Source organism: Cuculus canorus, chromosome 5 (genome assembly GCF_017976375.1).
Source record: "Cuculus canorus isolate bCucCan1 chromosome 5, bCucCan1.pri, whole genome shotgun sequence".
Taxonomy (NCBI): Eukaryota; Metazoa; Chordata; class Aves; order Cuculiformes; family Cuculidae; genus Cuculus; species Cuculus canorus.
In genome coordinates, this window is record NC_071405.1 from 67,621,991 (window position 1) to 67,649,289 (window position 27,299).

General features: G+C 47.9%; 1 protein-coding gene across 1 annotated transcript; it reads right to left on the reverse strand.

Moving 5' to 3' along the window:
• Window positions 1-25,913, reverse strand: NEK9 (NIMA related kinase 9). The gene is made up of 22 exons (XM_054068288.1): window positions 25,669-25,913; window positions 23,689-23,866; window positions 20,268-20,323; window positions 19,542-19,612; window positions 17,550-17,655; window positions 14,830-14,961; window positions 14,003-14,113; window positions 13,206-13,270; window positions 12,247-12,297; window positions 10,915-11,107; window positions 9,544-9,688; window positions 8,400-8,600; window positions 7,936-7,982; window positions 6,940-7,095; window positions 6,438-6,546; window positions 5,749-5,910; window positions 5,204-5,374; window positions 4,919-4,978; window positions 4,159-4,349; window positions 3,757-3,921; window positions 2,856-3,068; window positions 1-2,457 (listed from the first exon to the last, which is right to left on the reverse strand). The coding sequence occupies exons 1-22, from the start codon at window positions 25,849-25,851 to the stop codon at window positions 2,335-2,337; spliced, it is 2,889 nt and encodes a 962-aa protein (XP_053924263.1). The 5' UTR covers window positions 25,852-25,913; the 3' UTR covers window positions 1-2,334.
• Window positions 25,914-27,299: the final 1,386 nt, after the last annotated feature.

Below are 27,299 nucleotides of genomic sequence, written 5' to 3' on the forward strand. Positions count from 1 at the left end.
AGTTTTCAGCCAGAGTGTCAGAGCAGGCATATGTTGTGTTCAACTATAACAACTCAGTAGCAATACTAGCAGGAGACCAACACATACGGAGCTAGCACTGCAAGAAAGGGAGAAGTGAAAAGGGTTTCAAACTGTTCAAAGGCACTTCTGCCCACTTGCCCTTCTGTTTTCAGTCCAAGACGAAGGTGCTGGCTTTAAACTGCTTTTTTTTTGGTTGCATAGCTGGCTGGTGTGAAATCTGTGGTCTGTAACAGGCATGACCTGGATAGTGTGAATCCTCTAAGGCACATATGAGATTGCGGAGCACAGGGCATCTTCTGTCAGGGACCCTAATCCTCCACTAGATCCAAGGGGAACCCAGTCTGTGCACCTACTTCCCAACTGCAGAGCGTTGAGAAATGAGGATAGCAGTGCACTGCAGGAGAGCGACTCCCATCAGCTTGGTGCTAGCTTATTGGACATGGCTCAGGCTCAACTCTTTGCTCCTCAAAGGCACTGCCACAACGTGACCAACTCAATCATTTCCAACACAACAACAACAACCCTCATGCCGGGACCCTAACCTGAGAACTGGCTCCAACGCACATCAGGGAATGGAGAGCAGAGTCACAAGGGCAACCAAGTGCTGTGTGGCCACACCAGGGCACCTGATGCTCACCACCTCCTCGGAGGGCTGTCCTCCTGTCCTTCGTTTGGTAACAATGGACAGGCACATCAGTACGATCCTTGCCCTGCACACTGCACTGGAGACACTACACTCGATTCAGCTCCAAGATACTAGCAACAGGCAACAAAGCAGTATTTAAGGAGCATAAACTTATATGCAGAATGGTTTGGCATTCACCTCTAGAGACAACTGGGGAATGCTGGCTCCCCCCAAACAGTCTCTTGAAGGAAAAAGTCTAGGAGAGATGATAGGATATCCAGCTCCAATAGACGTAAGGCAATTCTAGTGACAAGCCACCGATAGGGATGGTTTAAGCCTGATGAAATCACAACCCCACTCTCACAGCAACGGTGAGAGGGACTCAGGACTCCCTAGAGGCTTCACATAAGGCAGAGGAGGCTCCCATGGATCCTACCAATCCCAAAAGCTTAGTTCAAAGTCAGTTTGCTAATACATTTAAGGGGTATAAAATTAACCTCATTCTCTAAGAAGGAAAGAGGAAATCTTGAGCATCAGAACATACCTCTTCCCATCTCCAATTTTCTTGGGAAAACCTCTTCCTTCTAGAAAGAAGGTGAATTCCAGAGAGAGACTTGGTCATTCACAGTCGTTGGGAAAGGCTGCATCCTGTGATCACGGCATTAATGACCTATTCTGGGTAAGAAACTGCATTCCAGCTTCATCAAAACACTGAGTGGAAAAACATTGATTCTTCCCACACCCACACAGGGCATGGGCACCAGGAGCTAAGGAGAACAGAAGCCAAGCAGGGAGCAGCTACGGGCTTATGCCAAGAAACCAGAAGCTCTGGCACCCAAACCAAGCAAACAGCTGGAGCAAGAAATGGGTGACTTAGTCTGAGGCCTAAAGTCATCTGGTTGGGAAGCAGGCAGTCTGACACTGAGAACCAAAGATCCCATCTCAGACAGTCCCTGCGACTGCTATTGGAGACAACACCCAATTCACTCATCCTGATGCATTATCTGGAAGTTGGAAAGCTCTAGGCACCCAGAATAAAGCCTTTAAACTCTCTATATACAGGCCACTGCACACAGCCACGTGGCCAGCTGTGCCTTGAGGCCAGTGACAGGTTGTCTACCATTATCTTCCTAACAGGAAGACCTCCACTGCCTCCACTGAGAGACGTCATCCACTCCCTCTGCCCCCAGGCAGAAGGGAGCGGCTCACTGGCGGGGCCTTACCATGTGGTAGGGAAAGGATCCTCATCCGTCACCCCTCTGAAGCGGAGGTGGTGAGTCTTAGGGTTTAGCCAGCTTCAGTACAAAACACGCCTCCTCCTCTCAACTAGAGATGCAGTGATGAATAGTGGGGTCCTGAAGGCAGCTCACGGGAAGCAGTGAAACAATGAAAGGGCCACAAGACGCTACTGGAGCCACCGCCATAATGGGGCTGTTCTGCCTCATGTGCAGAATTGACAGATAAGGTATAAAGAGGAGCTGCTGCTGCTTCAGTCACTGAGCTGGCCTAGAGCTCAGGGGCCCTTCCCCTCTCAAACTCACTCCTAGTTCATATCAAACGTACATGGGTGCTGCTCTGGAGCCTCCGGCCTCGCTCCTTGTCTGCGAGTGACCTGAAGCCAGGAAAGCCGCTCTCTGCATTCGGTTAGTGTGCTGTGAAGTTAGATGGATCCCAGTGGGCTCAGGAGACTAGAGGCTGGAGCGGCACGAGTCCGTTCCCAGAAGACACCAGGAATCTGAATCCAAGTCAGGTTTTGGATCCACTTCCACCTCCTCTTTGGCTGTCTGTGTTCCTTTGGAATGAACCTCCACCTGCCAAAACACACAGCAGTTACCCAAACAACTCCAGGACTAGCTTCAAAAAAGCTAGGAGCTGCCAAGGCAGAGTTTCAATTGTCCACAGCCATTTGCAACTCTCCAGGACTTCTGACTGCCCATCCCTTTTCACCAGGAGAAATAAAAGGGAGCCCCACATCCACTAAGGACTGGGCTAATGTCACAGAGAACTGTCTTCCTGGCTTCATTCCTGTCGCTACTACCAGAGCCTGCGTCAGCAGCTCAAACAGGAGACAGGCACTGTGCTGAGGCCCCCACTCTGCTCTAAGACTGATGCCTATTAAGAGCTGCTTTCTTCTGCATAGCCTCCACAATCCAGGCAGCAGCGTAGTGAGCCCCGAGTGTGGATGTGCACTCAGATGTCAGGTCCTTACCTGCTGCATTCCCTCCGTCCCCTGGCAGAACCGCTGGAGCTGCGCACTCAGACGAACGGTTTCCTGCTGCAGCTTCTTCTGATCTTCCAGACACTGTAAAACCAGGTCTCGGAGGTGCGTCACCTCCACTTGCAGAGTGCTGCACATGCATCCCCCAACAGGAGACGCAGCCTTCCCTTCGCTGCATGGTAAGGTTGGACTCAGGCAAGAAGGCTGCAGAGAAACAGAGGAAACTCAGGCCAGGTTTGAGCGCAAGGCCAGGAGTTGTATACACCACAAGAAGTAGCCATGCACAGAAAGCATCACCTAGCTTGTTTCCCAACTACCCAAACTTCTAGCAGCCAAAGTCAGCAAGCTACTAGCCCTTACATCTTCAGTACAAAGCCACTAACTTCCTCCTTTTACTGGGAAAGCTGCTCCTGTCCTCCTGTTACTAAAATCCATCTGGTTCACTCACCTTTCCCTAAACCTGGTATCTGTGCCTCCTCTTGAAACAGAAAACTTCTGGAATAAGGCAGTCTCACAGGCTGTAATTTCTCAGTGATTTCCTAAGTCAGCTCTTCTTCCTACCTATCTCACAGAAAGTTCTGCTTTCTACATTTCTATCTTCTGCCAGGCTTCTAGGCCCTAGGCTTCTCTTTTTTTCCCAACCGCATTAACTGCATTTTTCCACAGAACTGGTCTCATTATCGTCAATCTAACCAAGCCCCAGCATTGTGTTCTAGATTCCTGTGAACTGTTCTATTTGCAGCATCATTTCTGATTATCACCAGCTCTCCTTTCCTCATCTGGATCAATTAGGCCAATCTGACACCCTCTTTTCAGCTCTCCCCATAATTCAAACATTGCCATTTATGGCCCCCAAGAGCTTTTGGCCAAGCGTTCACTTGGATAACATTACCCAGGGCTCCGTTTTGGGCTCGTTTAATCCAACAGGTTCCTCAGAAGCCACTTTGAGTCCTTGAAGTTTCTGGTAAGGGAGAGTCTCCTTCTCGGGCTCTGAAGATGCCATACTCAGTGGAAAGGGGCTGTCAGGCATGGGGATGAATTCAGCATTCTCCAACTCCTGGATACACAAAAGCAGCACTGTCAGGTCTGCCTGCCTTTGCGCAGTTGTGTCCGTCTCCTCAACCAATGCACCAACACCCTCTTGTGGTAAAAAAAAGCAGCAAGGCCTAAAGGGCTCCCCTGCACAGCACAGCTCTGAGAACCTCTTGGAGCATCCCTTAAAGGTGGAAGGGGTCACCCACTTTTCCCCAGCCTAGATCCCCACTTTAAGGCATTTTCTGAGATACCACACTACCTTCCGCAGCCAGCCAGGGCAGGAGCTGCTGTCAGCACTGTTGCCTCCGTTAGCTTCTGTGGTGCTGATCCAGCCCCCCAGCTCACGGTCCGCTTCCATAGTTCCCCGAAAGCCTCCACTGGGATTAGGAGTCTCGGCTTCCTGTTCATTATCCTCTTCCTCTCCTCCTCCAGCTGTGCAGCTCTGAGCCACTAGCGAACAACAGTGAAAACTTTATACTTTCCCCATCTCTGCTATTCCTGTTGCCAAACTCCAGCTGGAGCAGAGAAGATGCAGAAATTTGGCTGCATGGCCACACTGAGAGCACATACTAGCAGCAACTCCCTCAACAACTTATCTCCTAACCCTCTCTGCAGGCCTCCCCAAAAGGGTTTGTGTGCACCAGTCTTTTGTAGCTTCTCGGCCCCAGCGCTCCCACAGATCCAAGAAACGGGACTCCATTTCTCCGGTAGCTGCCCAATAACTCCCTTTCCCTTATCACCTCCATTCAGGGAATTCCCTTCAGCTTTTCCTTGTCAAATTGAAGTTCCTCAACTACAAAGGCCTCACGGCATCCATGTTCTCCCTCCTCTGTTTCAGTTGTCTCTTCCCCAGATTTGGGCCATCCCTTCCCATGCACGGTACTAACCACACTTCCTCCCTTCGAGCTCTTCTGTGAGGCCTTTCAGACACAGAAACCACCCTGCAGGACTGAACTGCACCCACTCAGCCTAACCACTGAATGGACTTAACCCACAGCTCCCTAAGGCAGGTTACTCACCGGTTCCAATGGACAGGCCACTGCTGTTGGATCGGATCGTTTTAGAGTTCAACACTTTTTCTGCAAGGAAACATGCTTTCAGTTAAAGTGCCACGTGGAAAGCAACACAATTCCTGCAATAGCACACAACAAAGCCAATGTTGCAGGCCTAGAGCTCAGAGCAGCTTGCCACTACCCCCTATAGCACCATGTCTTGTTCCCAGACAGGACTTATAGTCTGGGCCCTGGCAAACAATACATCACCATAATCAAGATCTCAACATCTCATCCTACACTGACACTTACCAACAATGATGATGGTGTGCCAACCACGGCACGACAGGTCTGGAACATGGTGCAACGATCCAAATATTGGCCGAGGCCATGAGGTACAGATATCCGAGCCATGAGCTCTCTCAGTCGATGTCATTGCCAAACGCCCATTCCCACCATTACCCCAGGCGAAGATATGGTTGTCTGAGGAAAGAGATTCAGGAGCCTCAATTTACTCCCTCCCACTTGGCCTGTAATTGCTACAAGCAACACAGCCTCTCTGTAACTGCTATCCCAAAGCATCTAATCCAACAGCTCCATTTTGCCAGTGGGAAAACAAACAGTCAACAAATCCAACAGGCAGCCACCAAGCCAGCACTCTGCAGTCCCAGGGACGACAAATGCTTAGCGCTGTGCTGGGATAACCAAGAGGGCCAGACAGCTGCAGTCTAGAAGCGTTTCTTTATTTCAGTACAGTGCTGCAGTGGTGGTCTAGGAAATGCTCAGTGGGAGCCAGTTAACCACCCTGAAGATCTCGTTCTAAGGAACCCACCACAACTTTGCAAAGACCCACTCACCGTCAGTAGCAGCTATGGTGAATTCATCTCCACATGAAACCCTGATCACCTGCTTACCCCCCAAGGGGCCTCCCAGCAGGTTAATTCCCAGGTGCTTCTTATAGTCCCCAACACCAAGCTGTCCACACTTGTTGGAGCCGAAGGTCAGCAGGCGGCCTCGCTCTGAGAGGAGGAATAAGGAGACAGTAACAGCGAGGGCCCAACTCTGGAAGCAGCCATGCATGCAGAGAACCAGCAGCAACAGCCCATGACCAGGAAGGACTGCTGAGAAGCCAGCCAGGCTGGGAGGGGACAGCATGAGCCAAGAGGAATGGCTTCAGCCTGAATACATGTCCCCAGGCCCTTCTCTTATTGCCCCCCTTTTCTGATGCTGGGGGCTGGGACTCCTCATAGCTCTCTGACTGGTGTCTCTTGGCCAAAGCCTAACACAGTCAAACTATTCCTGCACTATCCCAGAGTACGATTCTCGCCCAAGCTTTTTCTTTTTTCCTTTAAGAAAAAGGAAGGCTGGCTCAGGAGCTGAGGCTGCTGCTTCAGCCGGCCATGAGGCAACACTGCTGGGTTCCTGGAGCGGGTATAAGCCCTGCTACAAGAGCACAACTGTCAATGCCAAGGGCCAGACTGAAAGGGCAAAACTGATGTAAAGTACTCCAGCAACCAGTATTCACTTCTTAATACGTAGGGCTCACCGTCAATGGAAGCTGTGTGTGTCTTCCCTGGAGAAATGGTACGGATCTTGTAGAAGGACAGCTGCTTGGCCAAAGTGAGGGAAGTGGCATATGGTACCTCACAGTATGTCTGAGAAAAGAAATGTCAGTAAGCACAGCCTGAAGAAAACACACATTCATCAGCTAAGATCCACCTGAGCAGGTCTTAGCAGACCACAACATTAAAGTAGGCGGTTCCAGTGTGGGTATGGTAAAGAACTGCCAGAATCCACTTCACTGGCTAAGTCACCCTGTAGCAGCTGACTATTTGTTTCACTACCTCAGATCTGACACAAGCCCATAGAGCAGACAGGAAGCTGAGGAACAAATTGCCTCTTCCAATAATCCCAGTATCCTTTGCCTTGGATTGGAACTAACAAATCATCACAAAACTAATGAACGCTTTGTCACTATCACAGCACCTCCATTTCCCCATACACTACTGACCGCTGGGAGGCGGAGCAAGGGACCCAAATGCACTTACGTCATGGTTGATTATCCCCGATGTGCACTGGTTCAGGCCCAGCTTGTTGAACTCATTGAGCCCACATGCCAACACTTTGCCTGTCTGGGTGAGCAGGAAAGTCCCATCACAGCCACAGTGAACGGACACAATGTTTAAGGTCTTTGGAACATCCACCTATGTGGAAGAAATATATCTTAAGAAAATCAAAATCTCAGCACCTACTACATAGATGCTGGCACATAGAAAACACAAGGTTAGAGCAGTGGTTCAGCTCGTCTGGGCAATGACAATACCCAATGCGCTTATTTTGAATGAAGGTGCAAGAATATCACAAAGCCTACAGCACGCTGACCCTCTGGTCACAATGCACAAATTCAAGGCATTCTACACCTCGCGTGCAGACACCAGTGAGCCAACATGGGAACCACAAGTGTGGTGCACAGGCACCTGGGCCAGCTGACCCAGAACCAGACCCAGTTAGCTGAGCAGATTTTGGTCTGTGCTGTCTGGGTATGATACTGTGTGATCAAAGATATTTGGCTTCCAAGCACATCCATGTTGATTTCTAACCCTCAGTGGGTTAGGTTACCTCAATTACCCTCCCCAGCACTGTATTTCAAGAGTTTTACTTTCAACTCATCTTAAACTCATTACATCAAAAGCAAAGATTCTCAGTAGTTGTTTGCACTGCTGCGAGTTGCTCTTACAGACCCAAGCTATGCAATTTCTTATCTCCTACTGTGATTTCTAGAACATTAAGTTTGCCATTTCTAGTTCCAGCTTGGGATCAGAGCAATGAAGCTCTAAGTCATGATGCTGGCTGGTTTGGGAGTACCATGTCCCTCTGCCATGATTTCTACAGACAAATGAAGCAAAATAAAGTGACTAAGTCAAAACTCTCGCTGACTCTGTGATACTTCAGAAAAAACACCTGAGCCTCAGACAGTTAATATTTCCGAAACACCAACTCATTTGGATTTATGCCCATGTAGATTTTCAGAAGCACGGCCCTACCTTCTGAGGAGTGTAATGATCTTCTTCTGAATCCAAGCCCAAGCGCCCTGCATCAGAGAAAACACTGCAGTTAGAAATAGCCTCACAACGTGCTCTCCCCTAAGAAATGGTACGGTCCCCCTGCAGTTCCAAAGGAATCTCCCTACAGTACTAGAAACCTGCTCCGTGACGTCCATCATTGCCTGCCAGTCCTCAAGGTAATGCAACCCCACTGACAGCCCAACTGCCCTACACACAGGGAAGCAAAGCGGCACCCTAGAACTTCCCAGAGCAAGTCCCAAGGGTTCGGTCCCCAGTTCCGCATTCTTACAAGGAAATAACCCCCCAAAGAAATAATGTATTTTGCCCCCCAGGGCATACCAGACCCAGTTCGCACCCAGACCCTGCGTTACACAGCTGCACCAAGCCACTTTCTGGAGGGAACATGCCCCAGTGTCTCTAGGTTCCAGGGAGGCTCTACCTACCGTACTCTCCGCAGCCCCACGTGTAGACTTCTCTGTTCCTGGTCAGCACTGCCACGTGGTTATCTCCACATGAGACCTGCTCCACAGCGCTTGTAAGAAAGAAATCCAGCTGCAAGGGCTCAAGCACTTCAGAGCCATAAGCCTTGTCAACACCAATGCATCCATAATAGTCTGAGCCAAAGGCATACACCTGGCCCTCATCTGAAATTCACAAGGGAAGCCTGGTCAGCACACAGAGCTTGCATTAGAATGCATATTAACCTCTTCGGACACAGCCAGAGCAACCTTTTCTCTGTAATCATCCTCATTAGTGCAGAAGAATGTCATCAGAAGACTATGGAGTCCTTCCTTGTTCACATTAAGATGGATGACCTTACACCACAACCTGCAGCTGTTTCAGGCCACCAAAATAAACCCAAAATCTCAGGTTCAACCCACCACTTTCTTTAACAGAAATCCACAAATTGATCTCGCAGCTCCCTAAGCCACTCCTCCAGCACACTGAGTACCTGCGCTGATCTCTGTCAAACCTCTGCTTTTCCAGCACTGGCAAAATAAGCTGGAAACTACTTTGCTGAGAATTATGTTTTCATGGGTAAAGCAAGATTTGAATTCTTCTGTAACAGACAACATCACAGTTAACATTTACTAAAAGTGTGAGCAGGGTTAGAACTAGAGACAGCTACCAGGTCTCAAGCTCTCCGAATTAAAAAGCAAATTTCAGACACAGATCTTTTATCACTGGGTGACTGTTTTCCCACACAGTCCGAAGAGAGTTTCAAACACATTGACATTCTTGGCTTTGGGCTCCTCTATCTTTAATGCGGGCAAGTGTGCACTGGGTAGGAGCAGGGACTCTGCACAGCCACACGGAGCTGTGCAAAACAGCCAGCTTCATCACCAGAGAGGAGCACATCCTTAGCAAAATGCCCGGCCTTCTTGGGAGTATAATAATGCATAATCCTTAGTACAATAATGTTGATCTATCTCCACTACCACACCTACTATACTTAAAACTGAGGGCTGAATAACATACAGGACTTTCCCCTTTATGCACAAACCTGTTCTGCTAATTTTATCATGAAGGCAAACACCTCTACATCATAGGAAAATGATGGGACAGTGGTTCCCTTCCAGCTCTCACCTGTGATGCACACTGTGAAATCATCTCCACAGGACACCTGGCGAATGGCTTTTCCCTGAAGCTTCTCAACGTGCTTTGGCTGCCGGTAGGAGGCTCTGTCTCCATGTCCCAGCTGCCCATGCAGCTTTGTGCCCCCCTGCATATTCTGCAAGACAGAAACATCTGGTAAGGTTATGAATCCACAACTCCAGAGATGGTGCCAATAATTACAAAACATTGAATGAACAACAGAACACAGCAAAGAGCAAGTGCCTTAGCTGCCTTAGGGAGGAGCCTGCTATCTGCTGCGTGGCATAACTGCAGGCAACGTTCTAAACAGCAACACAGGCTCTCAGGCAGTTACGCGCTAACAAGGAGCGATGTGGTCTCAGGCTACCAGGTGGTGAGGAATCCCTGCTCCTCTCTCATCTGTCAGGCTACAGAACCCACTTCCTGTTACAGGACTGAAATTCATCCTTCAGCTTTTTGACCCACTTTTCTAAATCCTAATGGCTGCAAACAAACCCATAACACGGAACAAATGCCACCAAAATGGCCAGACCTACCAATTCTACAGAAAAACAAAACAACTCTGAGTGTGTCTTGGAGCTAAAACTTAAATATTAATAGCCAGCTGATACTTTTCAGTGGCCATTCTGGCAGGAATATCCAGCAAATTATGTCAAGTTGCTCTCCTCCCATTTAGACCTTTCTTCTCTCTCTTTCTTCTAATCTGTCTTAACAGATTCTGCACCATCTATACAAAAGCCTGTGGAAGCCTAGAGATGCAGAACACCTCCATGTCACTGACCATTTCAGCCTGAGAGGACTGGATTCCATTGTTTTAAAATGTATTATACACCAATATTTTTGTTATTCATTTTAAACTATTACAGCATTTCCAGTCATCATAAAACGCAGAGTTGTTCAGTACAAGACATCTCTGGTTTCACCCACAAGTTGTCTCACAGATGACATCCATATTACAAAGTCCCTCATTCCACCCACTCTGGTTTTGGAAAACCTTCCCCAAAAAATACGCAAAGCAAACAGAGCATCACAAAGTCTCCAGTACATTTCTAGTAGTCAGGAAGGGAAGAGATGTTCGACTCAGCATCTGAGCCTACAAGCCTACTGCATACAATCCTCAAGTGCACAGCAAGTCTCCAATACGCTTCCTGTCACGATGGAAAACTCCCCAAACCACACTTGCCTTGGGAGACTTGGGTGAGCCCTGAAGCAGATGGCCTTACCGTCCACTGCAAGCAGATTTCTCCTTCTCCAAGCTGCCTGCCCATCTGATTCCAACAGGCTCATCTGATTCCTGGTCAGCCCAGATTCTGGACTTGACCCTCCCACCGGTACTCCCCTCCTGCAGTTTCTCTCACTTACCACCCAGGTGTAGAGCTCCTTCTCCACTGTCACCACAGCAAAGTGAGTGTTACCAGCACACACCTGCCGTGCACTGCAGCCACTTTTGATGGCATCCAGCTTCTGGGGGGTGGATTTCCCGCCCCCCCAAACATACACCTCACTGGTGCGCGAAGTCACCACTGCAATGGGAGCCTCATTCACGGTACTGGACCTGCACAAGACCCACATCCCCAAAACACACATGCTTTTAATAATGAGTTTGCATTCACCGTCATCACACAGTTCCCTACTGTTGCCTATCAGCTCCCCCTTCACAACCATTCACAGTTTTTACTTTCACACTGTTCTCTTTGTTGAGTGGTTGTGAGGCCTCAGCTGCTACAGAGAGACTCGGGGTCAAACCTGTCTCAGAGCAGCAGAGAAAGTAGCCTCCAGCAAGCATTAAAAAAGCCTACAGCCCAATTTGACGTCATTTAAAAAGATGGGGCTTTCACTGAATAGTCATGGAGCTGTTATAATTGGTGAAAAATAAAAGCCTTACAAACGGTCATGAAATCTTGCTTAAAATACAGAAGCATCCAAAACCTTTTAACTTCCCTCTCACTTCTCTTTATACAAATTACAGGCTTCCATCTGAGGGCAAAAATATAACTCTTTGATGCAGGTAAGGATCAATTCACAGACTGCAAACTGGAAGCTGTAATCAGAACAAGCAGTTCATGAGCAACCCGTGAACTGGAACAACCTCACAAAAAGTGCTCAGATAGTATTACCAAGTTTATGAGGGAAAAAAAAATGGTTAAATTCTATCTGATAAATCAATAGAAAATCAGCTCTACATGTCACAGCAGCTACTTGCTTCACAGAGCAACCTTGCTTACAGGTTCGCTGAGGACTGGGGAGAACCTCTGCACATAGCCAGTTTTATGAAAGATTTTTATATTTATTTAATATTCAACATTCAGACAGTCATATTCTTCCTGCCCAAGGGAATCTGTGTGAAAGGAAGGATCTACATTACATCCTCAGGTATGCAGGCTGTAAAGACTACATCCTCAGCAGGACAGGTCAGAGCTGTATGGCCCCTGCTGAGGCAAGGCTCCAAACACTGGGATAGGAAGGATAAAAAAAGGGAGAGTAAAATGCGGGACAGTAACCATGTACCAAGTGTGTCAAATTCCTAGCATTTAGGGATATTCTAAACAACACCATTTCATTAAATTGTCAAAGACTAACAAAAGACTACCTTTGTCATTAAATTGTCAAAAACTAACTTTGCTCTCAGCAAAGTTCCTCTCTGGGGAGTCATTCCCTCCAGTCTTCCTTTCAAGCACATGCTCAAATAATTACCTTGGTCGCTTATTTGGCCCGTTAAGCAGTGTGACTTTCTCTTCCATCTCCCTGCCAAAGGAGAAAAAGCATTTTAGGAAACAGTAACACATCACCCAAAGCAATTTACTGACGAGCAGCACACACAGAGTACTTTCCTTTCCAACAAAATGCTGCTCCCCCCCTTGTAGGAAACACAGCAGCTGTTTATCACCGCAGAGCAACACTCAGTGAGCAGTGCAGAAGAAACACGCTACAGAGCTAAGCCTCCAGGAAAGCTGAGGGCAACGAGCTACATAAACACCAGAATGTGGCCAACCAATCCCCACACTGCACAAGAATGACCTTAAATGGCTGAATATGGCTTTGGGCTTTTACCAGTGCATATAGCAAGACAAAACTAAGACTTTGCTGACCATCAAGTGGAAGAATCTTGGTATAAAGGACTATATTTACTGCACCCAAGAATTCTGGTTCACCTTTCATAAAAAGACAGTATGTGCAGGATGATGGTCAAACTAAGCGAAAATGGACCATTTTCAATGCAACTCTCTATGAAAGGGGGAGGCAAGAAAGAGAGAAAGCACGGGTCTGTATATTGGTCGAGACGTGTATTTTGAAAAGCCTTTTCCAACGACCATGGGAGGACCTAAGGGTAATCCTTCATACAGGATTTGAAAGCAGGAACCAGCATTCCTCAAAGAGCCTCAGTAAGGGATGCCTCCAGGTTCTTGGTACAACAGCTTCTCAAAGGATGCAGAGACCTTTCTCACTGTACCTATGCACCAACATGCATAGGGATTGACCAGAAGACAAGACAGCTAGAGTGTACTTCACTTCTAAAGAAGACCGAGTGTCCTTCAACAACTTCTTCACGTTGGGCCCAATTAACTGAAGGACCTTGCTTCAAAAGCATAAATGCCACTAGTCTGCACAAACCCTAACACCTGTCCAGGTTTCAGGCAACACTATCTGATTACCTCCTGCGTTTGCTGAGAAGGGGATGTTCAAGCAGTTCATCTGCAGTGGGTCTCTTCTCTGGATCCTGCAAGAGGTGAGCAACAAGTCATTCTCTGGGAAATGCTGATCATCTACAATGAAATCTTGGGCCAGACAACCTCATTCAAGCCTGCACGGACCATCTTCCCCGACTCCCTTCAGAAAGGAATGGAATGAATAGGGATAAATTCCAGGGATATGCAGAAGGAACTTCCACACTCTGAAGGCATCAATAATATGTTTGCTTTCAATAAATTAATTCCTTACAGAAACCCAGTCACGGTCAGAAAGCCAGAACTTAAGAAACTCTGTTGAGGCAATGCCCCTATCTACACTGCACTGCACTAGAAAATAATTGCTTCTGCCAGCCCATGAAATCATCGTCATCAGAGTAAACCAAACACCCCTCCAGAGCCTGCAGGACTGAACGGCATCTTGAGACAATGCTTTCAGAGGACTGGAGGAAGCCCTGCCTTAGCGATGCCTAGAAACTACCCTGCACCACAGCCCTCATGCTGCAACAGGCATTGCCCAAGGAAATCGTGGCTGCCCCCATCCCTGGAGGTGTTCCAGGCCAGGTTGGATGGGGCCTGCGCAGCCTGATCTAGCGGGATGTCCCTGCCCATGGCAGGGGGGTTGGAACTACATGATCTTTAAGGTCCTTTCCAACCCAAACTATTCTATCACTCTATGACTCTATGATATCCCCTTTCTCCTGAATTTCACGGCTGAGGCAGCTGGGAAGGGGCGTCTGAAAATTAAAAAGTATTTCACCAACCTGATCAAGGCAGGAATTCACCATTTCAATCAGATCCAGGGAGTAGACACTGGAATCAACCTCCATGGCACGATTTCCCTGTACAATCTTCACACAAAGGTTCAGAGGATTCTAGGAAGAAACTGTCTGTAAGGGAACTGAACTGGACAATGTGTCCAATGGGGAGAGACAGTACAGGCCAGTATTATTTTTTCCTGCAAGGAAGCCAGGAAAGGATGGTATTTTCACAGCACCTCTTTAAGGGTTAAAAAATCTTGTACCCCAGCAGCTAGCAGCTTTTCCCATCTCATGGCACAAGCTGGCAAATCACATATGCCAGCCAGTAACGCTCCCTTTCACCCACTCCACGTCAGCTTGATCACATTTCTCTTGCACGGAACTGTGAGAAATGGTAGCAGGACCAAATCCTATGAAATCCAAAGGCTGGAAGTTTTTGTAACAGAATACTGCACAGAAAATTCAGCTAGTGATGCTAAAAAAACCCAAGACGACTACACAATCACAAACTTCCTCCTTTTAGAGAAAAGGACATTTCATTCACAATCATGACACTAATTAGCAGCTTGTAATCTGCATCTGGTAAACCCAGAGCTGCAGACAAGGGTGGGTTTGGCAGAAGCCAGAGAGGCACCAGCAGCACAGGGTAGGGGAAATCATGCAGACATTTCCTCTGGCTACAGTTGGCACTCCCAGGCCACTATTTTCTTAGCAAGCAGATTTAAACAACCATGAGACAAAAACATGAGTTAAGAAAGCTATGAGCCAAGTGTGAATCTTGGGGTGATAACAAATAAGGTTACTCAGTCCATTCTGGTTTGCAGACTTACAGTAGCATCAAAGGTCCTCTTCAGAGTAAGTAGCTCAAAGATGACACAACCCACCGCCCAGATATCTGATTTGAAGTTGTATTTCACACCCTGGCAGAGTTCTGGAGACATGTAATATGGAGTTCCCACCAGCTAGGAAAAAATAACATTTAAAAAATCAGAAATGATCCAGTAGTTTTCAGCCAGAAAAGAGCTCTGCATCTATCATGTTCACACAGCCCCACGAGCATCAGAGCTAGACGCAGCCGTGACACAGTCCTGAAACGGCACAGATGACACAACCCACCAACGTGCTGGAGGAATGGGAACAAGCATGCTTCTTTCCTTCTCATCCAGAAGCGTGTGCCCAAGTGTCTTAGAAGAGCCTAGACACCTCTCTGCTCAGACCCTGATGTGGTACATACTTCTCCATAGAGTAGCTGTCATGACAACACAGCAAGGACTTGCCCTTCTCAAATACGTTAGGGGTAATCAGGGGCTCACATACTGACCAGGCATATGGAAACCCTCGTAAGAGGCTAAAAGAAAAGGCATCAGGCAAACCTACCAAACACAGATGCCAGCCAGTGGCTACCGAGCCGCTCTGTCTGACCACAAGGTACTGCCAGGACAAAGGCTACTCTGTCTCCAACAAAAGAGGGGTTACTTTTGGGTCAGTAAGTAGAAAGCTGGCATGAGTCCCACCTCAAAGGCTTTCCCTTCAGAAGTGGGCTTTCCTGAACAATTGGTTTAAACAAACACCCCACCACCACACATAAAAGCTCCCAAACTAGCACTTAAACCCAGAAGCCCTCCCAGGAGCAACAGAAATAGTGGCAAAGCTTGCAGTCGCAACAAGGAGACACAGGACAAACATGGCAAGAAGCATAAGAATGAAGCTTCCAGATAAAAGAAGCTCATTCCCTACCAAGGAGTCAGACAGCAAAATAAAATGAGAAAGCCAGAATTTAGAAGGGGAAATATTTATAGTTGCCCTTTTTTCAACTCTCTCAACGAAACTCCAATTACTACAAAGCTTGCCTTTCATTAGACTCTGCTGGTACGCGAGATACCTAATGGGCATGTTCAAGATCTGCCACCTCCCTTACACGTCCTGTTACAGAGTGTGACAGCTGCAGAGCTGCGCAAGTCCACGGGAAGGTTTAGAAGCCCACCTAGCCAGAGCATCAAACCGAAGCTTTCATAGGCAAAGGATAATATAAGCTTTCTGTAAGAAAGACACAGACCTATTTTCTGTATCTTCCTTGATAACAGGAGAGAGAATGATAAATTAAGTTATCAGCAATTAGCAAGTAAGATGTAAACATTTTACACAATAGTAATTTGACTCCTACCATTACAAACACCGACAATAATGTTTCGCACTCATTTCACAAAAAAAGACTTCCATTCCGACACTGGTAATTAGATCACAAATCGAGCACCCAGCCCAGAGCACAGCCAGCAGGTGTAGGATGAAATATGGCTAAACGAACGTAGTTCAAAATTTTTCAGAAGTGAAAAAGAAAATAAAAGGCTCGGAGATGTAAATGAATACACATAATGCAGGCAAAACCAAACCTGGAAATCCAAAGCACAGACTGCACTTTCTCTGAAAGGTAGAAGGCCATGAAAGACGATGATTTTGTGATGAACCACAAAAGTAGTTTTGCTACAGCTCAGCTTTGCAAGGGCTTTATGCAGTAGCCCTGAGTTCCCACTAACCATGCAAGTGCACAGTAGCACCAGAAGGAGGTTGGCAAGTATTTAACCACACAACCCAACAGAACACCAAAAGCTTGCATTAAATCTAATAATACGGCCTGTTAAGGGGAAGTGCAAGCTGGCTTGTGTCCCAAACTATGATAAAGGCCTTTCGCAGATAAGAGCTTCTGACAATGTCTCCCTTTACAAGCCTCACGCTCACCACAGAAACCAATGGAGCTGGGAAATCCAAGCTGAGCCTTTCAGGTGCCTCCAACACAGTTTACCCTGTGTCATAACTCTGGCTGCAAAACTGCTTTCTGGAAGAGTCTGGAACAAAGCCAAGCTTGACAACCTTCTAGTAGAATTAATCTTTCCTACAAAGCTTTGTCCTCCTCCAACAGCATTACCAATAAACCACACATTTGGTTACGTAAGAAGCACAAGTGCCTTTGTTACGTCTCTGTAATTTCATTCAGAGCCTGAGTACTAAAGAGACAGGAAATGTATCTACGACACAGTGCAATGTCAGGCAAGCACATCCAAGCTATCTTAGATCCGGCTGTGGCAAAATGTCCCTGTTTGCACAGCCATATGACCAAATTATTTTAACTTGCTAAGCTGGGCTTAATTAGCCCAGAGGGAGAGCACTGTACTCATGTGATTACACTGCTGCCTCTCTACCATCGGACAGAGTGTTACATGGATTCACCTTTGGAAGTGCCACAGTGCTCTTTAGCACAGCTATACTGGCTCTGGCATAATTCCATGCCCACAGTGGCACTTATCTTTAGGTTGTTGTCGCTTTGCAGAGGGACGGACTTCCAAAAGGCAACCTTGGAGCCTGGATAACTGCAGGCTGCAACGCACCAGCAAATATGCCAGTGTTAGTGAGACAGCATTGAGGGAAGTCAAGGGGGAAGGAAAACCACAGAAACAAGCAGAAAGAATGTACAGCGCTCCAGGCCTTCTGCTAGGCGTGCAGAGACAAAGGAAAAACACGCTTCAGTTTGCACACAAAGGCGGCAGATACTCACAGTCTCAGCCATAGAGTACTCGGAGTTCAGCTTCTTTGCCAGCCCATAGTCTCCCAATTTAATCAGGTTTGCCTTGGTTAGAAAGATATTTAATGTCTTTATGTCTCTGAAAGGAGAAAAAGAAGTGCAGGCAATCAAATATATCTCTGGATTTCACAGTTTTCCACATACTATTACACCTCCTCCCCAAAATGAGGTACTTGCTACTCTGCCAGCACTCTCTCACACACAGGCAGTGCTCTCTAAAGCTAATCCAGTCCCAAGGACTGGGGCAGTAACCGCAGTTATCCATGTTTTATCACATCCCCACACAACCCCAACACCATTTAACAAGCTCAGGCTCCAGACACCTGTGCAAAGGCGATAGCTCAAATATAGGTCTTTTCCCCTTCTCAGTCTCTTCTCCTATGAAGGTCATAGAGCAGGTCTTATTTTTCCTGATTTTATAAACAGACCCAAGCCAGGAGTTGCTGAGCTCCTAAAAACATAAACCTACACATGAATATGTAAATACGCAAATATAAACAAAAACACAGAGGGTGTGAAACAGACACTACTCTAGAACTTAAGCATTACATCCCCCTACCTTATGCCTCAAGAACAACTCTTTATAACATACAGAAGACAAAAAGCTGATGGCCACAAAACCTCTGAATTCTGAAACTCATTGAAAACACTTTTTCCCAGACAGAATAATGTACGTGTGGTTTTATAGATGAGTATGTGAGGCTGGAGATACAGATAGGAAGCCCCTGGAGATTATATGCTTCCCACGGCCAACACTTCATAACACCCACTTTTCCTAATGTACCATCAACTACTTCCCAGTGTAGATCAGGACACCACCAAGTAAAGCAACACTTTGCATTAATCCACTTGGGGCACCGCAAAGTCCTGGGTCACTTACAACGTCTGCAGCAGAAGGAAATCACTGCAAACACTCAAATAACTGTTCAATTAATTATTATGAATGGATTTGGGGCAACACATGTTTCTAGACTGTGAACCCTGCTGTGAAGAAGGGCAACAGAAGTGGCAAGTAGGAAAACACTGCAAAGCAGGACAGACATGACATCTGCTTTAGGTCAAAAGCTCAGGCACTACTTTGTTGAGTGTAGGGTACCAACCCTTCATCATCAAGGCTTGCCAACTACCAGACATTCAGAATGGCAGCAACTAGAATGCTGTCCCACAGAAAACATCCTCACACAGCTATGTTCGTTAGTTAAGAGAAGGTTGTTGTGCTGCACACAATCCAAAGTGGTGGAAATAGCTCTCCACGTGTGCAGAACTCACTGGAACATTACAGCCTCCTTGAAGCACACATAAGCTGTGAAATTTACCACTCTCAAACCAAAAAGGGCAACAGAAAAAGGTAATTAGCTACTTATTAAATCTCAGAGTCAATGTCAAAATCACCACTACCACCTAACAAGCTACGTTGCTTCCTTACATAATGGGCTGAAGAAATGAGATTCAGCCCAATACAGGAGAAATCTTCACACAGGTTATTTTACAGCAATGCACCAATGCAAAATCTTCGCCACCCATGCAAAATGCCAGCCTCCAGGCATTCCAGAAAGATGTACGTGTTGGCTTGAGGCTATTAATTGCTGAGCGGGTAGGAAGTACCTTTGGCCTGCGGTAACTGTTCTTCCTACCCACTTTAGCAAACATCATTTGTGTGCCATGGCAATAAAGGGCCAACTTCCTTCCTTCAGGGATTAACTCTTTGTTCACAAAGCTGCAACATCAAAGACAGCAATGCAATTTCCATTAAAAAAAAATTCCTACACATTTTTCACAAGCTGGTTCCTAGCCCAACAGAAATTCTTCACAGAAGTGACACTTAACACCCAGGCAGTCCAGCTATGCTTTGGAGAGAAGCTCAGCACTTGCTTTAAACACAGAAGCAAAGAATACTCAAAGCAGTTCTGTGCTTACACCTACGAACTGCACCATTACCTCAGCTTTACTGCACGCCATGCTTACCTGTGAAGAATTCCTGCTCGATGAATGCAGCTCACAGCTGATGCAATTTGAAAGAGATACCAGACCACCATCTGCAAAGGCAGGAATAAAAGCCTTACATGAGGCTCAGCCCCCTCCACCCTTCAGATTCTCACACATCCACTGCTACACAGAGGCACAGCACAGGGGCCTGACCATACCATTTAGATGCTGTAAATACGTAAAAGTATGAAAATTTAAGAATTTCCTGGTTTGGAAATTTCTGAAAAGATATTCCAAAAGGTAGACTGGTCTAGTGCTGTTCATAGTGTCTGTCCGGACAAGCATCACAGAATTCAATGGGTGGGAAGACTGAGGAATGGGAGCTAATGACCACTCGGGAAATATCTACACTTGGGCTCTCTGGAACATGAAATGTGACCGTTTAGTATTCACCATATTAAGGTTTTAAAGTTAAATGTTAGCTAAGATGATAAGGTGAGCCAAGTCAGTTGAGTGCTCTTTTTCATCACCCCTCCCTTGGAAATTTATACCGCTTATAGACAGTCAAAAAGGAAAATTAAAAGCTTCTGATAGTCCATAAATGCTTGCAATATTCAAAAGAAGAGGAAGGCTGTCAGTCTCTGGATATACACAAATTCCACACCAGCACTAGAGAAGAAAATGTTGTATGAATACTCAGATAACCGGACAGGTCCCCAGACCATCAGATCAGTCCCACCGCTCCCTTGAACCACTCCAAATTACCTCTTCTTCAAATAACTTGTCTTTCTGCCGCAGAATCTTATCGTAGAGGTTCCCTCCTGTAATTATAAGAAAGTGAGAAAGACAGGGAGGTTCATCTTGGTTAATGGCATCAGTTACTCTGCTCAGGTACTGATGGAAATACTCAAAGAGATTTGGCGAGAGAAGAGAGATCTGGTGATCTGAGGGGAAATCTGGTGAATCACTGTAGCAGTCCCTCAGCACTCTTCACTTAAACTGGTCAGGTGCTCACAAAATGAACTTAGTCTTCCATGTAAGAGCTTCACCGGCACATCTAAGCTAAAGCAGAGACGATTCTTTTTTAACATCGCCATTTAGTACTTTGTGAAAAGTCAATCAGTAAGACAGGCCAGCAGTCTCTACTTTTTTACCTGTAAACGCTCCTTTGGATAAATAAACATTTATAGTCTGTACACTAAATCATGCAAGAGTGTCCTGCTCAGCATTATACATAAATAAACGATGCATTTAAAAAAGAGAAAGAAAGCAAATAACTTCACAGTACTCCCTGAAAGCAGAAGTTACTGCCTTTCCCTAGCTACTTCCCAGCTCCGATCTGCCTCTCTCCATCTGCCCTGCCAGATACATCAATGCAGAATTCACAAAGCATTGACAACAGCAGCATCACCATCACAAGCCTGGAATCAGCAGACTCTCCAAGGCACCTCACAATCTCAGGACAGCAGTCTGAAAATCAAGGAGGGCTAAGAGAACGATGCTGGTGGCTGCCGGCACTGAGGCTACCTGTCAGATTAGTATCCTACCAGTAAATCTCAAATCTCTGATGACATCCTGTTGGCTGCTCAAGGCCCATTCAAACTGGCCCTCCAGGGATGGGGCAGCCACAGCTTCCCTGGGCAACCTGGGCCAGGGCCTCCCCACTCTCATCGTGAAGAATTTCCTCCTTATGTCTAACCTATATCTTCCCCTTTCCAATTTAAAGCCGTTCCTCCTCATCCTGTCACTCCATGCCCTTGCAAACAGTCCCTCCCCAGCTTTCTTGTAGCCCCTTCAGGTACTGGATGGCCGCTGTAAGGTCTCCTCGGAGCCTTCTCTTCTCCAGGCTGAACAACCCCAACTCTCTCAGCCTGTCCTCATAGCAGAGGCCCTCTGATTATCCTTGCAGCCTTCCTCTGGACCTATTCCAACAGTTCCATACCCTTCATATGTTGAGGATTACAGAACTGGACACAATGCTCCCGGTGGGGAGTATCTGGAGTATAGACAGTAATAGACTATCACTTATTATGTCCTAATAGTAATGAAACTTCAGGCTCTTTCCCATTTCCACAGATATGGTGCAAGACAGCTTTCTGCTGTATGACTTCCATAGGCCTGTCAAGTTGTAGGTGTCCAAAGCAAGTCACTATGGCTCCTTTGCCTCCTTGAAGGACTTATTTCAGACTCCCACGTTAGGAAGATTTTTCTGAAGTTCTAATCAAGATTGCCTTTCCTTAATTCCTTCTCATTCAGCCTTGCTATAACCTCCTAACATTTATTTTTTCTGCCTTATGCTCACATTTGCAAATTAACTACAAATCACTCTTCACATTCACAATCTAACCAAAGTATTCACCTCTGCGTCTTCTTATGAACATCCTTCCTAGTGATGCAGACTACACAGGGTTTTAGTGAATGCTGTTCCTCATCTCTGACATCTTGCCACCTTTTTTGCAGTTTTTCTGAACCCAAGAGCAGCATGACAGCCACTACATTACCAAAATCCTACACAACTAAACAAATTCGCTCTTGATGCAGACAACCAATGCTTCTATGCATACATACTAAATAGAAAAACAAATTACTTTCTTCTTTGTTTCATCTTATTGCACCTAACCTTTTGTCTCTCTATTCTCTTTTCAACAAATGACCATAAGACTTGGTACCATGGTATACATACAGAACTACAGGCAAATAAATCAACAACTTGGCTTCTTCCCCGGTAAAATGGGAACAATATTTGTTCAAATTTGAAAGTCTTTCCTAGATCTCCAGAACAGATGTGCCAATGAAATAGCAAAAACTCTGGATTCTACGGAGTGACTGGCCCAGTCCTACTTTAAAAATTATTCAGCCACAAGAACAACTATTAAGACTCCCACAAGAACAACTATTAATACTCTGACAAAACCAATATCCATATCCCTATTTCTTGTGTCTCTAGTTCCGCACCACTCAAACACATTCAGGCAATGCAGACTATATACTCTTCTCTTGATTATTGTCCCAAAGTAAAAAACAGCAGTTTAGTGACATTAACAAACATGTACAGACATCAGTACTGTGCAGTTTCTCTCTGCCCTCCAATGAATTTACAATGGCCCCAAGCACACAGTCTTTTTGAGGCAGCCAAATAGCCCACACAGAGCACTCCTAAAATAAGCAACGCATCAAAGGGCTAACATTCCCTTCCTCCTGCTCTGGACTCTGATCTGCATAAGAACAAAAACCAGAGAAGCAAAATCACACCCTTCAGAAACACTTTGCACAATTCTGTTGTCCTCCTCAGCCTGTCCTAGTGAAAGTAATCTGTCCCAGATGATGACAACATGATGACAGCCCCTTCCCCAAAAATGTTTCTGCTGCTAAGCCAAAGCTCAACATAACCCTCAAACACACAGAGGAGACACAGCCAGGGGAGCTGCCCTGCTCATCCAAACAGGCACCGTACAGCAGTCCTGGGCAGGTATCCTGTTCTAGCAGTGATGGCTGTACACAACCTTCTCTTCCAGCTGTCTAAGGGCAGATGCAACTCAGATCCTCATATCAAATCCTTCCACCTCTCCATGACAGCTGGGACTCTTTCGCCTGCACACTCCAAACAATACCATCTGATCTACTCCTGGATGGAATTTTAAAGTTCTTTCCTCCACCAGAAGGACTGGAGTTCGTTTTTTTAACATCGTAAACATAGAAGCTGGTAGCACAGGGCAGGAAAAAGTCCTGACTGCCGTGTGTTAGTAGATTTTTAAGCTTTGATTTATAACTGCCAAATGGAGAGGTCTATTTAAGAGACACTACCGAAAAACAGCCCCACTCTGTACTGGCAGAGAGGCCTGAATACTCTCATGGTCTTTTCCCAATGTCCTCCTAAAAGAACACAACAAGATGCATTAGAAGTGTACATTACCAATAACCCTCTTCTTCCACTGCACCAACCACTCGGAAGATTCAGGAAATCCTCTGCTGCCTGAACTGCCTTCCCTAACTACTAGGCTTCTTCCTATAGCACCTAAGACACAAATGACTCAGAAGGGTTGTTAATCTCTTCTTCAGAAGCTATGCAGCAGAATTCACCTCTCCTCCCCAGAGGACACCCCAGGAGCACAGTCTGCAGGTTCTGCAGGAGGGCGACTCAGCAATGCGACAGACGCCTGTTCGTAAGTGGGTGTAGGGATCTCACCATTACAGTACTCCAGCTCAATCAGCAGCGTGGTATTATCCATGAAGTGATTGTAGTACGCGATGATGTTCTCGTGCTGCAACAGGGCAAGGATAACGATTTCATTCAAAGCATCACGACGCTCCTTTTCTGACAGTCGGGTCAAGTCCACCTCCTTCCACACTACAAGTGAGTCATCCTGAAACACAAAAACATCTTTTAATTAAAAACACATTACTATCATGAGAACAGTACGTGCCTTTAGAGCAGGAAATCAAAGTTTCAGGAAAGGTAAAGACTTTCCTGCCTCTTACAGATTTCAGACAAGGATTCTTCACAACAATAAGTTTTGAGGTTTTCTGTTTGTCGCTAGGAATAGCGATGGCCTGAAGCCATCTCTCTAGCTGGCCAGCACTCCCTCGGAAAACATCAGAAAACAAACAAAAAAAAATACTATAAGATTTCCAGGGAAAGATACAAAGTGTATTTTGTTTCAATAAAGACTAAGCATACTCCAGTTTGGTACAGGGAGAACAGCGTATTTCCAGTCCCATAACAGTAGGATACTATACAAGACTGTAAGCCATTACAAATACCCAGGTATTCTTTAGGAAAAAAAATCAAGGAAACCGGGACAAATATAGCTTGCCCTTGCCAGGCCCACCCACACTGTCAGACTCACTACAAGTGATCTGGAAGCAAACAGCGTTCACTCACAACGGCGGCAGCGTGAGCCACAACGCCTCAGGGTGGCCTTCCCTTGGAAAAAACCTGAAGAACTTCCCTTGGGAACCACGTCAAGCGCTTGTCTTTGACAGTTGCTAAACAGCACAACCACAACCGAACCGGACGGGATTAAACGAGTTGCAAGCAACAGCAGGAGTGGCTTTTCAGCCAGTTTCTCCTGTTTATGCTGAAATGTTGGTCACACAAGAGGGTTACCTGTACAAGATGCCCCCGTGTCCTCTGTGACTGGAGTAAGAAAAGAACAATGAGGACTCTATGAGCGTCAGAAGAGTTTCTGCATCTCCCTATGGAACTTTACGCACCCAAGAGATTAGTGGTGCTCAAATGTGCCAAAAGCCAAGCCCTACACCCATCGACAGTGAGGGCCAAAGCTGTCGCTTTGCAACTGCATTCTTCCCAGCGTGGTGTCAGGGGCTGTCACCCAGGGGGCCACCAGTCCCTCTAGAGGGCTGTCAGACTCCTCAGAAGGACTCAGTTACCCTAGAGGGGCTACCAGTCCCCCTAGAGTGCTGTCAGTCCCCTCAAAGGGACTTGGTCACCCCAGAGAGGCCACCAGTCCCCACAGAGGGCTGTCGGTCAGTCCAGAAGGCTACCAGTCCTCCTAGAGGGGCTGTCAGTCATGCCCAAGGGCGCCCAGTCCCCCCCTGAGGGCTGTCAGTCCCCCCAGAGGAACTCTGCCACCCTAGAGGGGCTACCAGCCCCCCAAGAGGGAATCAATCACCCCTGAGAGCCACCAATAGCCCCAAGGGCTACCAGTGCCCCCAGAAGGACTCTGTCACCCCCGTGAGCCCCCAGAAGGGCTGCCGGTCCCCACAGAGGGACTCAGTCACCCCAGAGGAACTCACTCAATCACCGCAGAGGGGCCACCAGTTGCCTTGAAGTGCTGTAAGTCCCTACAGAGGGACTCAGTGCCCCGAGAGGGGCTGTCAGTCATGCCCAAGGGCGCCCAGTCCCCCCCCGAGGGCTGTCAGTGCCCCCAGAGGGGCTCTCAGTCCCCCCAGAGGGGCTGTCAGTGCCCCCAGAGGGACTCAGTCCCCCCAGAGGGGCTCTCAGTCCCCCCAGAGGGGCTCAGTCCCCCCAGAGGAGCTCTCAGTCCCCCCAGAGGAGCCCCCAGTCTCACGAAGGGCTGTCGGTCGCTCCGGAGAGGCCACCAGTCCTCCCAGAGGGGTCAGTCCCCGCGAGAGGCCCCGCCAGCCCCGAGGGCTCCCAGCGCCCCCCCCCCCCCCCCCGGAGCCCCCGTTCCCCGCCCCGCACCTCGGTGCGGCGGTACAGCGTGGCCTCCCCGAAGGCGCCGCGGCCCAGCGTGCGGATGGGCACGTAGTGCAGCTCCTCCTGCTCGCCGGGGGCGCCGCCGCGGGGCCCGGCCCGGCCCGAGCAGTCGCTGCCGCAGTCCGAGCTGATGGAGTCGCAGTGCCGCTCGTACTCGCCCAGCGACATCGCGGCTCCCGGGCGACCCCGCGCCCCACGGCCGCCCCGCCGCGACCCGGAACCGCTCCCCGCGCCGCCCCGCCCCGCCGGGAGCCGCGAGCAGCGCCCGCCCCGCAGAGCCCGGGGAGCTTCCCGAGGGGGAGGATGTTCCTAATGTCCAGTCAGAATCACCAGGCTGGAAAAGCTCTCTTGGATCACCGAGTCCAACCATTCCCATCTGCCACTAAACCACGTCCCTGAGCGCCTCATCCACCCGTCTGTTAAACCCCTCCAGGGATGGGGACTCCCCCCTCCCTGGGCAGCCTCTGACAGGGCCCCATGACCCTTCCTGGGAATTTTTTTCCCCGATATCCAGCCTGACCCTCCCCTGGCGCAGCTTGAGGCCATTCCCCCTCGTCCTGTCCCCTGACACTGGGGAGAAGAGCTCAGCTCCCTCCTCTCCACAACCTCCTTTCAGGCAGTTGCAGAGAGCAATGAGGTCTCCCCTCAGCCTCCTCAAGGCTAAACACCCCCCCGGTGCCTCAGCCGCTCCTCTTGTTCTCCAGCCCCTTCCCAGCTCCGTTGCTCTTCTCCGGACACACTCCAGAGCCTCAACATCCTTCTTGGAGCGAGAACTGCACACAGGATTCGAGGTGCATCTCCCCAGTGCCGAGTCCAGGGGCACAATCCCCTCCCTGGCCCTGCTGGCGATGCCAATTCTGATCCCAGCCAGGACGCCATTGGCCTCCTTGGCCCCCCGGGCACACTGCTGCCTCACGGTCACTCAACCAACACCCAACACCGCTGGGTCCTTCTCCTCCAGGCAGCTTTCCAGCCACTCTTCCCCAACCCCGTAGCACTGCATGGGGTTGTTGTGTGCCAAGAGCAGGACCCGGCATTTGATCACAACAGGGTTTGGGCTGGAAGGGACTGTAGAGCCCATCTGGCTCCAACCCCTCTGCCATGAGCAGGGACACCTCCCACTGGCTCAGGCTGCCCAAGGCCCATCCAACCTGGCCTGGAACACCTCCAGGGATGGGGCATCCACAGCTTTCCTGGACAACCTGTGCCAGTGTCTAACCACCCTCATTGTGAAGAATTTCTTCCTAATGCCTCCTCTAAATCTTCCCCCCTCGAATTTAAAGCTGTTCCCCCCATCCTATTATTCCATGCCCTTGCAAACAGCCCCTCCCCAGCTTTCCTGTAGCCCCTTCAAGTAATGGAAGGTCGCTACAAGGTCTCCTTGGAGCCTTCTCTTCTCCAGGCTGAACAACCCCAACTCTCTCAGTCTGCCCTCATATGGAAGGCGCTCCAGCCCTCTGATCATCCTCGTAGTCCTCCTCTGGACCCATTCCAACAGCTCCATATCCTTCTTATGTTGGGATGTTATGCCTGCCCAAGAAGTCACAATTCACAAGTTCAAGGTAATTTTCCTAAAAATCTTTCAAATTACATTTTTGTAATAAAAATCTGTCTGA